This window comes from Nannospalax galili, unplaced genomic scaffold (assembly GCF_000622305.1).
Source record: "Nannospalax galili isolate Female #2095 unplaced genomic scaffold, S.galili_v1.0 scaffold186, whole genome shotgun sequence".
Taxonomy (NCBI): domain Eukaryota; kingdom Metazoa; phylum Chordata; class Mammalia; order Rodentia; family Spalacidae; genus Nannospalax; species Nannospalax galili.
In genome coordinates this window covers 7,142,504-7,157,504 of record NW_008358774.1, presented here as the reverse complement: position 1 = coordinate 7,157,504, position 15,001 = coordinate 7,142,504, and the positions used below count along the sequence as shown (strand labels likewise).

At 42.6% G+C, this 15,001-nt stretch overlaps 1 protein-coding gene across 2 annotated transcripts in view; it reads right to left on the bottom strand.

The window, feature by feature from the left end:
* Positions 1-15,001, bottom strand: part of Slc2a12 (solute carrier family 2 member 12) — a 78,669-nt gene that overhangs the window by 8,704 nt on the left and 54,964 nt on the right. The window contains exons 3-4 of one of the 2 annotated variants that reach the window (XM_008822100.2): positions 9,969-10,091; positions 3,354-3,486 (exon numbers count right to left, since the gene is read on the bottom strand). In XM_008822100.2, the coding sequence (XP_008820322.1) occupies positions 3,354-3,486; positions 9,969-10,091 (256 nt within the window). The remainder of the gene's footprint in view (positions 1-3,353; positions 3,487-9,968; positions 10,092-15,001) is intronic. The other variant, XM_017795331.2, reaches the window with a different exon arrangement.

Here is a 15,001-nt window from a genome sequence, read left to right as displayed (position 1 = left end):
AGCTCTGAATCTTGAGAGCTAAAAAACTTTTTTAAAAAAAACTTTTATAGAATGAACTCATCTAATAAAGAAAAATTTATCTCTGTGCTAACCAACACAATACATTGCAGCAATCTGATTTCCTGTCTACTTCCTAAAGCAGAAAGTTATGGATTTTGGGTGGTTATTGCCAAAGTTTTCAATTCTTTCTTGTCAGCTGCTTAGCCAACAAAGAATTGAATAATATTTTAAGTAGCGGCCAACGCAGTGATGAAGGTGGCTTGTCCATGTCTCACTCATGTTTTTACCTCTTCTCCTCCTCCCATTGCATGGACTGTATTGAACTATAGACTAAATCACACCTTATGACCCTCAGTCAAAACCTGTGCTGTTTGCACTGTTGTCTGGCAGGTGGGAGGTAGGGTTTACATCAGACCCAGCCCCCACATGCAATGAGTTCAATATCACTCTTGCCTGCAAGTTCCCAAATCAATTGGCAGACAATTTTCAAAGATGTGCCAGGAATAAATACGAAGCTATACACTACAGAAGTGCCTAAGGAGGGTAACTGGGAAAGCATCCCTGGAAACCAAAAGTCTACCTATAAAAATACTAGCCGAGGCTCTGTGAGAGAAAATGATCAAGAAAATGCTGGCAGTCTGTGCAAGAGTCTGTGCAAGAGGCATGCTTTCTAGGTCTGGAATTACTGGGGCGTTCGAGGCTAAAGACTTGAGTTGACCTTTGAAGCAAAAAGATGGACACTGAAGTCTTCAAAAGACAGCGGTGATGTAGGCATACAGGGAGAAATGAGGTAAAAATCAGGTAGTAGAAGGTCCAGGGAAGTACGTTTCATGAAAGCCAAAGAGAATTTTGAGACTAGATGTGGTTTAAAAAGAGGAAAAAAAAAAAAAATGCCCTTCGTTCCATAAAAAAAATGAAGTCTCTGTCTCCATCCCTTGAATCTAAACTGGCCCTGAACTTCTATTAACAGTAGGAGTGGAGGTGGAGGTGTGAATTCCAGATGGTGCCGCTTCCTCAGCCTTCACTATTGGAAGGCTGCTGTGTTTGTGAAGCCATGTTAGTCTCCTGAAGGGGAGGATGCCATGAGAGGTGGAGGTGTGAATTCCAGATGGTGCCGCTTCCTCAGCCTTCACTATTGTGTTTGTGAAGCCATGTTAGTCTCCTGAAGGGGAGGATGCGAAGATAACTGAAACTCCCGACCAATGCCAGCACCCACTACCAGCTATGTGGTCAAACTCCATGGGATCATGGGACTTCCAGTCCCACTGACTGTCCTGCTCACATTACCCATGAGTGAGTCCAGGTGAAGCAAGTGGAGCCCCACCCAGCCAAGCCGAAACCTCCCTGGAAACAGCAAACTGCTGTTTTCAACACTACAGGTGGGGTGGTTTGTTACACAGCAGTACCTAACCTATGGGAAACCAGCATAGGAAAGGATGAGAAATGGAGGAAGAACGGCGGATGTGGAAGTCACTGGTGTCCTAGCTTCTTAGTGCTGCCCCAGTAATTCCAGACCTAGACTCTAGTAGGTTCCAGCTCCCAGAAGCATGCCATGAGTTATCAAGGTCTGACACAAGCAGTCATGGTTGAAATTATGTTTGTAATTAGCAACCACATTCAGGTTCTATGCTCGCCAAGAAATCTAATCACGTGGCTTCAATTTGCTTAAAATCAGGCAATGCACTGGGTCAAGCTGAGGGTAATACCCAGCCTTCTTAACATCTGCATTTTTTTTTTGCATTGTAATTTCATCATTTTCTTTTTCATTTTTGCAAAAGGCCTCATCTGTATCAAAATGTAGTCCCACAACTTGATAGTCAACTTGTTTGAATTGAGAAAAGTTTTTTTCTGCTGAGCAAAGTGAAATATTTTAAAGATTGAACCATGTAGAAGTTCATAAACATATGCCGGGCATTGTGACACATGCCTTTGATCCCAGCACTCAGGAGGCAGAGGCAGGTGGATTTCTGTGAGTTCAAGTCCAGCCTGGTCTACATAGTGAGTTCCAGGCCAGCTGGAGCTACAGAAAGACCCTGTCTCAAAAAAAAAAAAAACCAAAAAAAAACAAAAACAAAGAAATTCATAAACTCAAAGTGAAAATTTTCTATGAGTCTGCTTATTCCCCTACTAAACCAGGGTTTAAGGTTTGACCTGTTAAACATATCTGCACATGTATCCCACCATCAATTCACCCATCAGCCTTTGCTTCCGTCTGACGAAAAATACAGAGTCACTGTCTCACAACTTCTGTCAACATACATTTCTCTCCAGTGTTTTCAAAGTGTTTTTAAAAGAGCCGGGCATGGTGGCACACACTTTTAATCCCAGCACTCAGGAGGCAGAGGCAGGTGGATCTCTGTGAGATGGAAGCCAGCCTGGTCTACATAGTTAGTTCCAGGCCAGCTGGGGCTATAGGAAGACTATGTCTCAAAGAGACCAGAAAGAAAAAAAAATAAAGGTATTTTTAAAAGAAAATAACCTGTAAAATAAATGTATTTTTCTCCATTATATTAAAGCCCAAGAATAAGTACGGCAATTCTAAGTGTACTTTAATCCCACGAAGAACAAGTTTCCCTTCATTCCTAGACCCCGTACACCACCTCTCCCCCCTTCCCTTGGGCCATCAATTTTGGCAGTTAGAGCTTCCAGCTCTTCTACTGAAAGAAAGCTGTTGACAGCCCACTTGCAAGTTAAATTATTTAACTAATCTCTTCATGTGAAATTTACTTACATGCCTGGAATTAGATTCTAAAAGCCTAATAATGCAAGAAATTCCTAACCTTTATTAAAATTACCTTGAATGTGCCATATTGAAAGCAATTGTAGACACAGAATCATGAGTTTTTCTACTAACTGTAACCTTAAGTGTTTGGTCTTAAAACCCTGTAGCCTGTTTTAGATAAAGGACTGAAGCTGTGGTCCTAGGCCAGAGTGGATATCATATCCCAGCACCTACCCAATACCCCAAAGATGGCTTCCCCTTTGTGGACCTAGAGGTGAAGAAGTTCTCTTTCATGGGTGGTGGGGAAGTTGAGGTGATGTCTCAGGAGGCCCAAGCTGGCCTGGAACTTGCTGTGTAGCTGATGGTGAGCCCGAACTCCTAATCGTCCTACCTCTACCTCCCAGGTGCTGGGATTACAGGCATTTAGTAGGCCCAGCTTGAGGTTCTTAGTCATTACTGAATAGAGCATCAAAAGCCCGGCCTATTGAAAAGCAGTGGTTCACACACATTAAAGACAAGGTTGGGACTGTAATTACACAGAGACACAGACTAAAGGGAATATCATAAAAATAATTTCAGATGTTACTACTTAGCCAAAAATTGTTCAGAAACCAATCATATGAATACTTACGCTTCTGCTAGCTCCATTGATATTTGTTCCAAAGAGCACCCCTTTGTCTCGGGTATAAATAGAACAACGAAAACCAAGGATGCTAGACTCATGATTGTGTATATGAAGCACACCCAGGACAAGCCAATGAGATCTACAAGGGACAAAAGGAGTAATTAGATAATGTGTTTTGTGTTACTCTGAGCCCATGTTGAACACCACTTCTCAGAACCACTGAAAGTCGTGTGTATTTTCATACGTGCCTACAGTCTCCATGGAAATAAAATCCTCAAATTTAAAATACAACCAGCTCTGGGGGTTTCATTTCCATAATACTCTCCCAGCTTTCCTAGGTAAAGTACAGAGCTCTCTTGTAGCTATCACAATTTAAATTCAGACAAGACTAGGCACATTCAGGGTGGTATGGCACAGACCACAATTTAAACTCAAGGTCATATATATATTTTTAAAAAACACATGTTCATTTACATCCTAATTTCATTTCTGTCGCTGTGATAAAATACCCTAAAAGCAACTTAGAGAACAAAAAGGGTTTACTTGTCTTATAATTTCAGGTTAGTCCATCACTATGGGGACGTCAAGGCACAAACTGAAAGCATCACATCCATAGTAGAGAGCAGAGAGAGAATAAACACACAGATATTTTTAAAAAACACATGTTCATTTACATCCTAATTTCATTTCTGTCGCTGTGATAAAATACCCTAAAAGCAACTTAGAGAACAAAAAGGGTTTACTTGTCTTATAATTTCAGGTTAGTCCATCACTATGGGGACGTCAAGGCACAAACTGAAAGCATCACATCCATAGTAGAGAGCAGAGAGAGAATAAACACACAGATTCCTGTTTGCTTGCTTCATGGCTTGTGCTCAGTTTTTCCTTGCTGTACTAAGATAGTCAGTATCTCCTGCCTAGGGAATGGTGCCACCCACGGTAGGCTGGATCTTCCCACATCAATTGACAGTCAAAATAATCTCCTACAGACATGCCTACAGGCCAACACAATGTAGACAATCCCTCACAGAAACTGTCTTCCCTAGGTGACTCGAGGCTGTGTCAAGTCTACAACTAAAGCTAACCATCACAAGTACAAAAATAAAAACCTCATTGCAGAAGTGTGTAATTTTCTCTTACCCTCTACTGATTCCCTCTTGGGACTTGCCACTGCGGTTGTTTGACTTCTAATCTATGGACATTTTAAATGACATATTTGTACAGATGGATTTCTCTTGAAATGAGCTCATCCTTTTTACTCTTGTGTGGTGGTTTGAATGAAAATGTCCCCCATAGGTTCCAAGTGTTTGGACATTTTGTCCCCAGATGATGGCACTGTTTTGGGAGGTTTTAGAAGGTGTGGCTATCCTGGAGGAAGCACATCACTGGGGTGGGCTTACAGAGTTCTTAAGCCTTGCCGGATCTCCAGTTGCTCTCTTCCTTCCTATGCCTGTGTGATGATATGAGAGTTTAGCTTCTGCTGCTCCTGCTCCAGCCACCTCCAGCCACCATGCTTCCCTGCCATGATGGACTGTAATTCCCCTGGAACCGTAAGCTCAAATAAACTCTTCCTTCTATAAATCACTTTGATCAGTGCTTCTATCACAGCAGCAGAAACGTGACTAATACAGTAATTGGTTCCAGAGAGTGGGCTCTTGACTTTGAAGAACCTGACCATGTAGGGTTTTGGAAAAATGTGGAAGACTTTGAAAGTTTGGGCTAGAAAAGCGCTTGATTGCTGTAAGCAGAGCTTAACAGGCCATTCTAGTAAACACCTGGAAGAAAGCGGTGCTGAGAACAATGTAGTTCCAGAGGGAAATAAGGACTTGAGCAGCACTTGGGATATTTGGCAAAGAGTCTGGCTGGAGTCTGCCCTCAACCTAAAAGCTTGCCTGAGGCTACGTTGAAAAGCAATGGACTAATTTCTCTGGTGGAAGAAATTTCAAGACAGTGTAATGTAGAAATGGTGGCATGGCTATTAATGGTGAATATTATACAGATTTACAGTGAAAAAGAGCAAATAGGGCAGAAAGAAATACAGAATATAAAGGATGGTTTGAAAAAGAGCACTAGGAAGATTAATGTTCGAGTCCTGGTGTGTGATGGAGAGATCCCATTGATAAGGAGATTAAGGTGATTAAGAGGGGCCTAGAGATTCAAACTTAAACATGGAGAGAGTGCTTCCAGGGCAAGACCACACCCAGTTAAGCCTCCAACTTGTGAAAGGAAAATGCTGCAGGGGCCATGGAAGAGAAAAGCTTCTAAAATGGATAAAGCAGGCTGGAGTCCATCCCAAACTTGCAGTCAAACTTGGCAGTGTTGCTCACTTGGTGCTGACTTTAGAGGCATGAAAGATGGAAGAGTGAATGGGTCATCAATTCTTCCTCTGAGGTTTCAGAGAGACTTGGAGGCCAGGCAGCATGAAACTGGGGTGCCCCTGCCTAGAGAAGGCCCTGGTAGGCCATTGTGTGAAGCTGTGAAGGTGAAGCCTGGTTGGCAATGGAGACCCCAAGAAGTTCGTGATGCCAGAGCTGTGAGGCATCTGCCAAGAAGACCTGCACACAGGGAGTGGTACCAGCACAAGAGAGAGATGTGTGCTGCACACAGCAAAGCTAGAGGCTGAGCCATCTAAGCCCTTTGGAAGTAAAGTCCCAGAAGTTGGATGTGGAGCTAGTGGATTTGGTGTTTGCCCTGCTGGTTTTCGGTCTTGTTTTGGTCCGCTATTTCCTTACTATGCCTCCATTGTATGTTGGGAGTATGTCATTTGTTTTTTTATTTTATAGAGGCTTACAGTTAAGATATTTACCTGAGTCCACTTTAGACTGTGGACTTTTGAATAGTATTGAGACTGATAATGACTATGGGGACTTTTAAAGTTGGACTAAATGCATTTTATATGATCATGAGCCTATGGGGGCCAGGGGGTGGAATGTGGTGGTTTGAATGAAAATGTCCCCCATAGTTTCCAAGTGTTTGGACATTTTGTCCCCAGATGATGGCACTGTTTGGGGAGGTGTGGCTATCCTGGAGGAAGCACGTCACTGGCAGTGGGCTTACAGAGTTCTTAAGCCTTGCCAGATCTCCAGTTGCCCTCTTGCTTCCTGTGCCTGCGTGATGTGAGAGTTTAGCTTCTGCTGCTCCTGCTCCAGCCACCTCCAGCCATCATGCCTCCCTGCCATGATGGACTGTAATTCCCCTGGAACCGTAAGCTCAAATAAACTCTTCCTTCTATAAATTGCTTTGGTCAGTGCTTCTATCACAGCAGCAGAAACGTGACTAATACATCTTGTTTGAATAAATTACTTCAAGTTGGCAATGTTTCATCATTTTTAGTAACTAGTGGTGTGTTTGCAAGTCCTCCTTCCAGGTCCAGAGGAAAACATGATAACGGATCCAATGAAAGGCATCAACCAGCTATGGCGTATCAGCAAGAAGCAAGAGCCTCAAGATTTTGATGGATTTCCCTTATCTGCCTGCTTGTTCCCTTGGCTACTTCTAAAGATATATATCTTTCTAGTCCCTGGCCAAATTCAAGGTACAGTGACTCACAAAATGTGTCCCATGCACGTAAGTGTTCCATTTGCATTGTGCTGGTCCCTGGCCCAGCAGCATCAGTCCAATGTGACAGGGGAACAGTGAGAAATTAGCTGGCTCTTTTTATACACAGTCTCAGACCAACTGCAGATAAGATTTGCAAATGGCCTTTAACAGCTGCAGCCACAAATCACAGTTGGTCAGGAGGAAAACTGACTAAGTGATTCTATACTGAAGCCATTTTTATAACTGCAGTGTGGAAGGATCTAAGCATAGTAACCATTTGCCAGGGAGTTGTACTGAGGTGAGGAGGGGCAGGAAGAAGAAATAGCAAAGCAATTCTTTTTTTTAATATCTGTGTGCATGCACACATACACACATATGCATGCCTATGTGTACACAGAAGAAAGTGCCAGGTGTCCTCCTTTGTCACTCTCTACCTATTCCTTTGAGGCAGGATCTCTCTCTGAGTCTGGAGCTCATGTTATCTCAGCTAGGCTAGAAGCTAGCAAACTGGTGATTCTCCTGTCTCTGTGCCCCCTCAGAGCTGGGGTTACAAGTGTGTGCCGGACATCGAATTTATTACATTAGCTGCTGGTATTTGAACTCTGGTCCTTGTGATTGCATAGCAAGCATTCTTAACCACTGAGGCATCTCCATCCCCAAGGTAGTTTTTTTGACAATTTTAATCAATCCTATACCTCTCTGCTTGTCTTGTTGCTGGTGCACGGTTTTGCTTGGTGGATTGCTTAATAAAATACTTGCAGAATTTGTTCTCTCTCCAGAGCATAAATCTTGAATACAGGAATTGGTAAAAACCCAGGAGGTTATCACATTAAACTTATTCTGAATTCTGTTTGAACATTTTCAGTAACATAAAGCTCACCACTTTATAGAACAACTCACTTCCAAGTGAGACAGCTCACTCTGTACCAAGTTCTCCTTTACTTAGCTCTCAAATCTCTCTTTCAGGACATTCTGCCTGTCTCCTACATGGCACACATGGAGTTAGATCTCTCCCTCCTTCTTCCTGACAGACACTTAAATGTTTGTTTATACATTTATCCTTTCTTTGAGAGTCCCTAGGTCCAAACCAGACACTCTGAATGTCCAAGCCATTCTTCACAGAGTACAGGTGACAGGCCCTTATCATCTAGGTCACCCTCTTCTAGTGAACACACTACAACTTTATTGTTAGTTTGTCTTTTGAAATAAGGTCTTGCTATACAGCCCAGGCTGGCCTCAAACTCATCCTTCATCCTTCTGACTCAACTTCCCAGAGTACTGGGTTTATAGGTGTTCAGCACCCAGTCAGCTCTGTACTGCAATGTTTAAACAGCTTCTCAAAAGAGTTTACTCAGAGCTGAATTCACTGCCCACTACACAGTATGTTTGATCATGTGGAACAGTATGGTTATATTGATACACATGACAGTTCATTAAAATGTTGGTATCCAAAGGCTTGTTGCCACGTAAAATCTCATGTCTTTTAGACTAACCCATGCTTGAGAAACTGATTCTTGAAAATACATAGAGATCTTCAAGTATCCCAATTAAATGCCAACTAAAGATTTTAGACCATTTCAGGCTTTTAAAAAAATAATTGGACCTGGCTGAGCATGGTGATGCTTGTGTGTAATCCCACCTGAGGGAGGAAGCTGACACAGGAAAACCGATGTGACTTTGAGACCAGAATGTGCTACATAGTCAGTTACACACAAGTTTGGGCATCAGTGTGAGATCCTGTCTCAAAAAACAACAAACATGTACAGAAATAAAATTAAAACAATGGATCTGGTTTCCTAACACTTACTAGTCTAAAAACCCAAACAAGGGCTCCAAATCTTCATTAGCTCATCCAATATATCCGCTAGCCCTCCTTCCCAAAGGCTTGGGTCATCACCTTCAATTTGTCATCATTTTTGGTCTTTCATATTTTTATTTCTCCTCACTAAATAGCAGATGAAAGGTGAATGTGTGTGTGTGTGTGTGTGTGTGTGTGTGTGTGTGTGTATACGCATGTTTAAGGTGAAGGACACATGCTTCTGTGTACAATTAGGGTAGGAGAGGTATGGTCAACATTAGTAATTAGTTTCTTTGTTTCTTTCAGGCTTGGGGTATTTCTTAAAATCTAGGACACAAGCATATGAAAATTTTATATATAAGCCCAAACCATACTTAATTAACAACTTCTAAAGTAATTTCAAAACTTATGCACTAAATATGTATAAATATGTGCACGTATATATGTATAACATACTTTTTGAGTTACCATCCATTTTTTAAAATTAACCATATATGCCAGGTATGGTAGTGCATGCCTTCAGCCTCAGTACTCAGAAGACAGAGGCGGGCAGACCTCTGTAAGATGGAGGCCAGTCTGGTCTCCTAAAAGCAAGTTCCAGGCCAGCTGTGGCTACAGGGAGACCCTGTCTCAAAAAGACCTCTGTAAGATGGAGGCCAGTCTGGTCTCCTAAAAGCAAGTTCCAGGCCAGCTGTGGCTACAGGGAGACCCTGTCTCAAAAAGACCAAAAAAACAAAAACAAACAAAAAACTGGGTGAGCACAGGCCGGGGACAGCAAGCCAATAAGCAGCATTCCTCCATGACCTGTGCTCCAGCTCCTGCCTCCAGGTTCCTGTCCTGAGTTCCTACCTTGGGCTCCCTAATGAATTGTGACCCAGGAGATGTAAATCAAATAAACCCTTTCCTCCCCAAGTTGGTATTTGTCAGAATATTTTGTCACAGCAATGGAGAAACAAACTAGAATAGGGTGCTTGGTAAAATGTGAACCAAGTAACTATTAGATACTATAGGAGATTATTAGTATTTTAGGTGTGATAATTATATTGTGGTCTTGCTTGCTGAAATTTTACAGACAAATGGCATATACATGATATAATTCAAAATAATTTGGTAGGGGAAGAGCAGGGGGGGGCTCCATCTGGATGAAGACCAAGAGCTATAGGGTGATGGATTCTCCCTGATTCTATGTCAGAAAACTTCCACAACAAAACATTTTTATGAAAATTCATTTTCTACCTTTTATTCTAAGAGGAGAAAAGACATGAATGGGAAAGATTTCTTACCGGTCACTGTCAGAAACGTCAAAGAGATGAGGAGATTGATGCCCCAATTCATGCTAGACGTCAGGGCCATTGCTCGGCCTCTAATTCCACCTGGAAAGATCTCACTGAGTACCAGCCAGGGCACTAGAGGAAAAGGAAGAATGGTGGGGACAGCAGAATTAACGAAGACCCTTTGACACTGGGGGCCCTTTCACTGATCTTTCCTTCACAATTCTGCCTGGATCTGTGGTTGTCAGCCACAGTTCTCTTACTTCAGCAGGACAGCCCTGAGGAGAATATATCTTCTTCTCACTGTCTAAGAGAGAGAGAGAGAAACTTCAGGATAAACACTGGGTGAACTTGGCAGTGGTTATCATCAATATGAGGAGGGGGCACAACACAGCCCTGAAAAATGCCTAGGCAACCATGAGCAAACTTTAGCTATCTGCCTGGCACAGGAACCACAGTCTGGATCCCAGAAATAGCTGCTCTGGAGCATGTCCCTTTCCTATACCATCCTCTCTTTCAACTTGGAGAATTCTGAAGTCATAGCCAATGAGTGACTGGTAATAGAGTTAGAAAGGTGACCTCCACCTTCTTTCTCCTTTCTCCCACTTGGGCCTCATGGCCTCGAGGATCTAGGCAGAGAAGAGTTCTAAATTACATTATGCTCCCTGATTTGATTGTTATAACAGACTAGGCATCTGAATTTCTGGAAGGAGGCTCTTCTGGGTACCAAAATGGATCAGAGGACTTTATATTATCTGAGAGTGGCAGAGAGCATTATCAGGTAGGTTTGATTTGATTAGGAAGTACAGAAGACAGCAAATCAACTTGGCTTTTACTCAGACTCACTTTGCCTATTAAGAGACAGGTTCTTCTTATGAGCTGATTTTACAAACATTTCTACAACCTTTTCTCATTTGATCCTTACCACCCCTTTGCAAAGTAGAACAGTTACTGTTCTTCATTCACAGAACAATTGAGGCTTTGAGGAGTTAATAACTTTCCAAGGGCACAGAGCTCCTAAGTGGCAGAGGTGGTATTGAAACCTTGGCAGTTAGCCTCTCAAACTCACTCTTTGAATCAATATGCTTTCTTGGTAGTGGCTCAATAAATATTTGTTAATTAATGAAGAAATAGGAATGTAAGCAGACCTGGTTCAACAGAAAGAAGGATTTAGGAGCTGCCCCAGCCCTGGTACCCTGCAGACTAGAACATCACATGTTGGGAGGCCACGGCTTTGATAGAACCAACCATGCAAGCCTGACCTGGAAGAAGCGACTGGAAGCCAGGAGTGGCCCCACAAGTCAACGAGCTCTTGGACTGCCTGTGTTAGAAGTGAGCAGTCAGCTGGGTCTCCACCTGAACAATTTGCCTCTCATCTCACAATTATGTTCTGTAGAGAAAAACATCTGCTTGTTGTAAATGCATTGTTTTAAAGTTAGTAAAAAATTTTTTAAAAATTGAATCGAACAACTGGAAAAAATTATGTTATTGACTGTCTCCTCCAAGTGAATTTATACCAGGTTACCTTGAAGACCTGAAAGATAATTATTCGAAAAGCAGGAAGATTGTTACTGTTCTAATGAAAGAGAGTTGAAATAATCCTGTATTTCTCACCCTCTCACCTCACCTCTCCTCTCCTACCCCTCCCTGCTCCAAAGACTTTCACTTGGTTCTTGAAGACTATATTCCTGTGCAATCACGTGTCTCCCCTTCTTCTCCCTCGTCCTCTCCTTTCCCCCACCCCTAAGTATTTTGTAACAGGGTCTCATGTAGCCCAAACTGGTCTCAAACTTGCTATGACCTTGTGTTCCTGATCCTCCTGCCTCTACTTCCCACATACAAGTATTACAGGCACATGAATATCAAGTTTCCCCTAATGAGCTCATCTTAGTGTTGAGGTGACCCTGTCTTGGGCTGTATAAGACTGAAGATCCAGGTCTGAGTAGATAACAACTGTATAATTCAAAGGCAGCCTTGATAATGAAGACCTGTCCTTGGGCAAATGAAATATAAAGTTGTTTAAATTGGTTTTCTTTTATTTGGGGGGACAGCCTCAGCATCCTGAGTGCTCAGATTATAGGTATGTGCCACCGTGCCAGGCTTAAGCCCAGTTTTCTAAGGCTAAATAAATTTTGCCAAAAATCTACCCCTGTATCACTTCTTACTATGGGCATTTAGTGAGGGTCATAGGTAGAGCTAAAGGTCCTCTAAGGCCTTGGCAGGCATGAAGAAGAAGTGGGAGAAGGGATGCCCTTTCATTTTCTTTTATTGAAGGAGTTGGTTCAGATTCTCAGGATCCACTTTCCAGCCCTATATCTTAATGCCTACCTGTCCAACTCCCTTCTCTCCCACTCCGCCTTTCATTATAATGGCTTCTTAGAATTACTCAGTAACTAGGTGTTTCTGAGTTACTCAGAAGGCCATTGGCCTCTGGTTAGAATGAGTTGATTCTGCTGTTACAGAAAGTGTTGGATCTCACAACCAAGACAAGATGGGGGCTGGGATACAGCACAGCTGACAGAGTGCTTGCCTAGGACACACAGAGCCCAGGGTTGTATCCCCAGCACTACATAAACCAGGTATGGTGGTGCACACCTGTAATCCCAGCACTCAGGAGGTAGAGGCAGGAGGGTCAGAGACTCAAGGTCATCCTCAGCTACAGTTCAAATTATCCTGAAATACACAATACAAGAGATGTAGTCCTGGAGGGGAGGGGAGGGGAGGGGGAAGATAAGATGGTTATACAAAGTACTGGTTACATGTGCTGAGTCTGAACTTCCAGAGTCTTTTCTAGAAAAATGAAGACCGCCTAGAAGGTCTGTCCTAAGAAGATATTCAATACAGCAGCTGAACCAAGTCCTAGGGCAATTTAACCAGCCTGAGTAATGAACTAAAGATTGAACAACAGACCTCACTCCATCTGTATTCTGATGGGAACTTGTCAGGCAGGCCCTGCACCTGACATTTTTAAAAATAGAATGTATCACAGATGAAAGCACCTACTTCTAGTTTGAACTGATGGGAAGAACTCGAGAATTGATATCTTAGCTGATATAATATTGACAAATTGGATGTCATAGCAACTGTCAAATGAATGCTTCAACCATCCCAATATACACCTTGTCAAATGAAAAGTAAGGAGAATATTATTTTAATACTTATTTCAGAGCTGTAAAAGTCAAAAGCTTTCAGATCCAGGGAGAATGAGAAAAATCTGAATGTGGCATTTGGGGCAAGAACATTTTTCGATGGCCAATTTAGGAGCAAGACAATGCAAGAATCTGGTTGCTGTTCTTTAGAGAGATGCTGTGATGCTCAGAGCAGAAGGAACAGCAGAGCTCTGCTTCAGTCCACAAGGATATGAACCACCACATGGAGCTTTAATACGGGGATCTTTGTAATAACAAGTTGAATTTTTTTAAGTCACTAATTTTTTAAATCCCCAATGAAATGGCTCATTTTATCTCCAAGGAAAATTAATCTACTACTACATGGGAGGGTTCTCTTTCACTGCTGCAAGGAGGTGGGGCTTTCTTTGAGCATCCTCTTTCTTCCCTACCCTGATGATAGGCCAGCTTGTCCCATTTGCTTGTAAGGAATCCATAGAGTACTTGTAACAAAGTGAATGGGGACTGTCTGCAGTGCACTACCATTGCAGCTCAGCAGCCTGGAAACATCTCTCCTTATCTCTAATTATTCTATCTCCCACCTTACCATGGCAGGACCACCTCAGCAATCTGTACCCATATAAATTCTAGCATATGCATGCCTTTAAGATCATCTCTATGCTATAATGACTGTACAAGTCTGAGCTTGTGGGGGAGTAATTGTTCACAGCTACAAAGCATGGCATTAAATCATCAGGGCCCCATCAGACCTTGCCAGATTCAGAAGACATCTACAGACCCCAATGTTTCTGTCCATACAGTGTCACGAAAAGACCATGAAAGACAAATACATTGGTATCACTCTGTGAGTACACAGACTTGGATTAGTAGGGGCACTCAATAGAAATAGTAGCCTTACTTCATGGAAGTCACCGAAAATATTTCCTTTCTCCTCTTTATTTCTGATCACTGCCCCAGTTTTTTCCTACAGAAACTGTCATTCACCGCCACCATCCCCCAATGGTTTTAGATTCAAACCCTACAGCTCTCTGGGCACATTTTCCATTTGGCTTGAGCTCTTCCTAAGCCACCTGGCATGCAAATCTAGAGTCTGAAAGATTCAACGAGGTCTTGAAGCTCTTGCCAGAGAACTCCTAGCACTTTGGAGGGAATTCTATACTCAGGCTGCTGGGTGTTCAACAGTACAATAGTACAATATGCCAAGGGAGTCAAGCCCTGCACTCTGCAGGAGTGAATCCAAGCTCGATGGCTTTATTGCTTTACAAGCAGCAAGCAGCACACCTAGCTTTCCTGTGAAGGGGTGCTTAAATTGCAAACACAAACACAGTCGAAATGTGCTTGCCCTTCCAACCAGATGCTTCAATCCTGGCCTCTTAACTTCTGTCAGTGGAAAACTTGTATTCTTCTAAAAACAGGCTCTACCACAGGCACCAGCTCCAACATGAGCCTGGACATGGTAGCTTTCATTTCTTTTTGTTTTTGTATTCTTACTTCTCTGTCTCCTTGAGTCATGCCACTCATGGGCTTTGTAAAATAAACACTTCATTCATGAATAGTATCTTGAAATTACTTAGATTACAAACCAAGAAAGGCAATGGAAGAAAGTGTCAACATTTCCCAGGCTTCCTGCCCTAATGATTCCTAATCAAAAGCAACGGGAATGAGACAGGGTCTCCCTGTAGCCCCAGCTGCCCTGGAACCCACTATGTAGACCAGGCTGGCCTCTATCTCACAAAGAGTCACCTGCCTCTGCCTCCCAAGTGCTGGGATTAAAGGTGTGCGCCACCATGCCCAGCCTATAGAATGACTCTTATTTGAAAATAAAAGTAAATTAAAAATGGACCCCTCTTCCAGACAGTAATCCAACATACTACTGGAAAAATGAACAGAAGACCCCAAATCTATCCAAAGGAATAC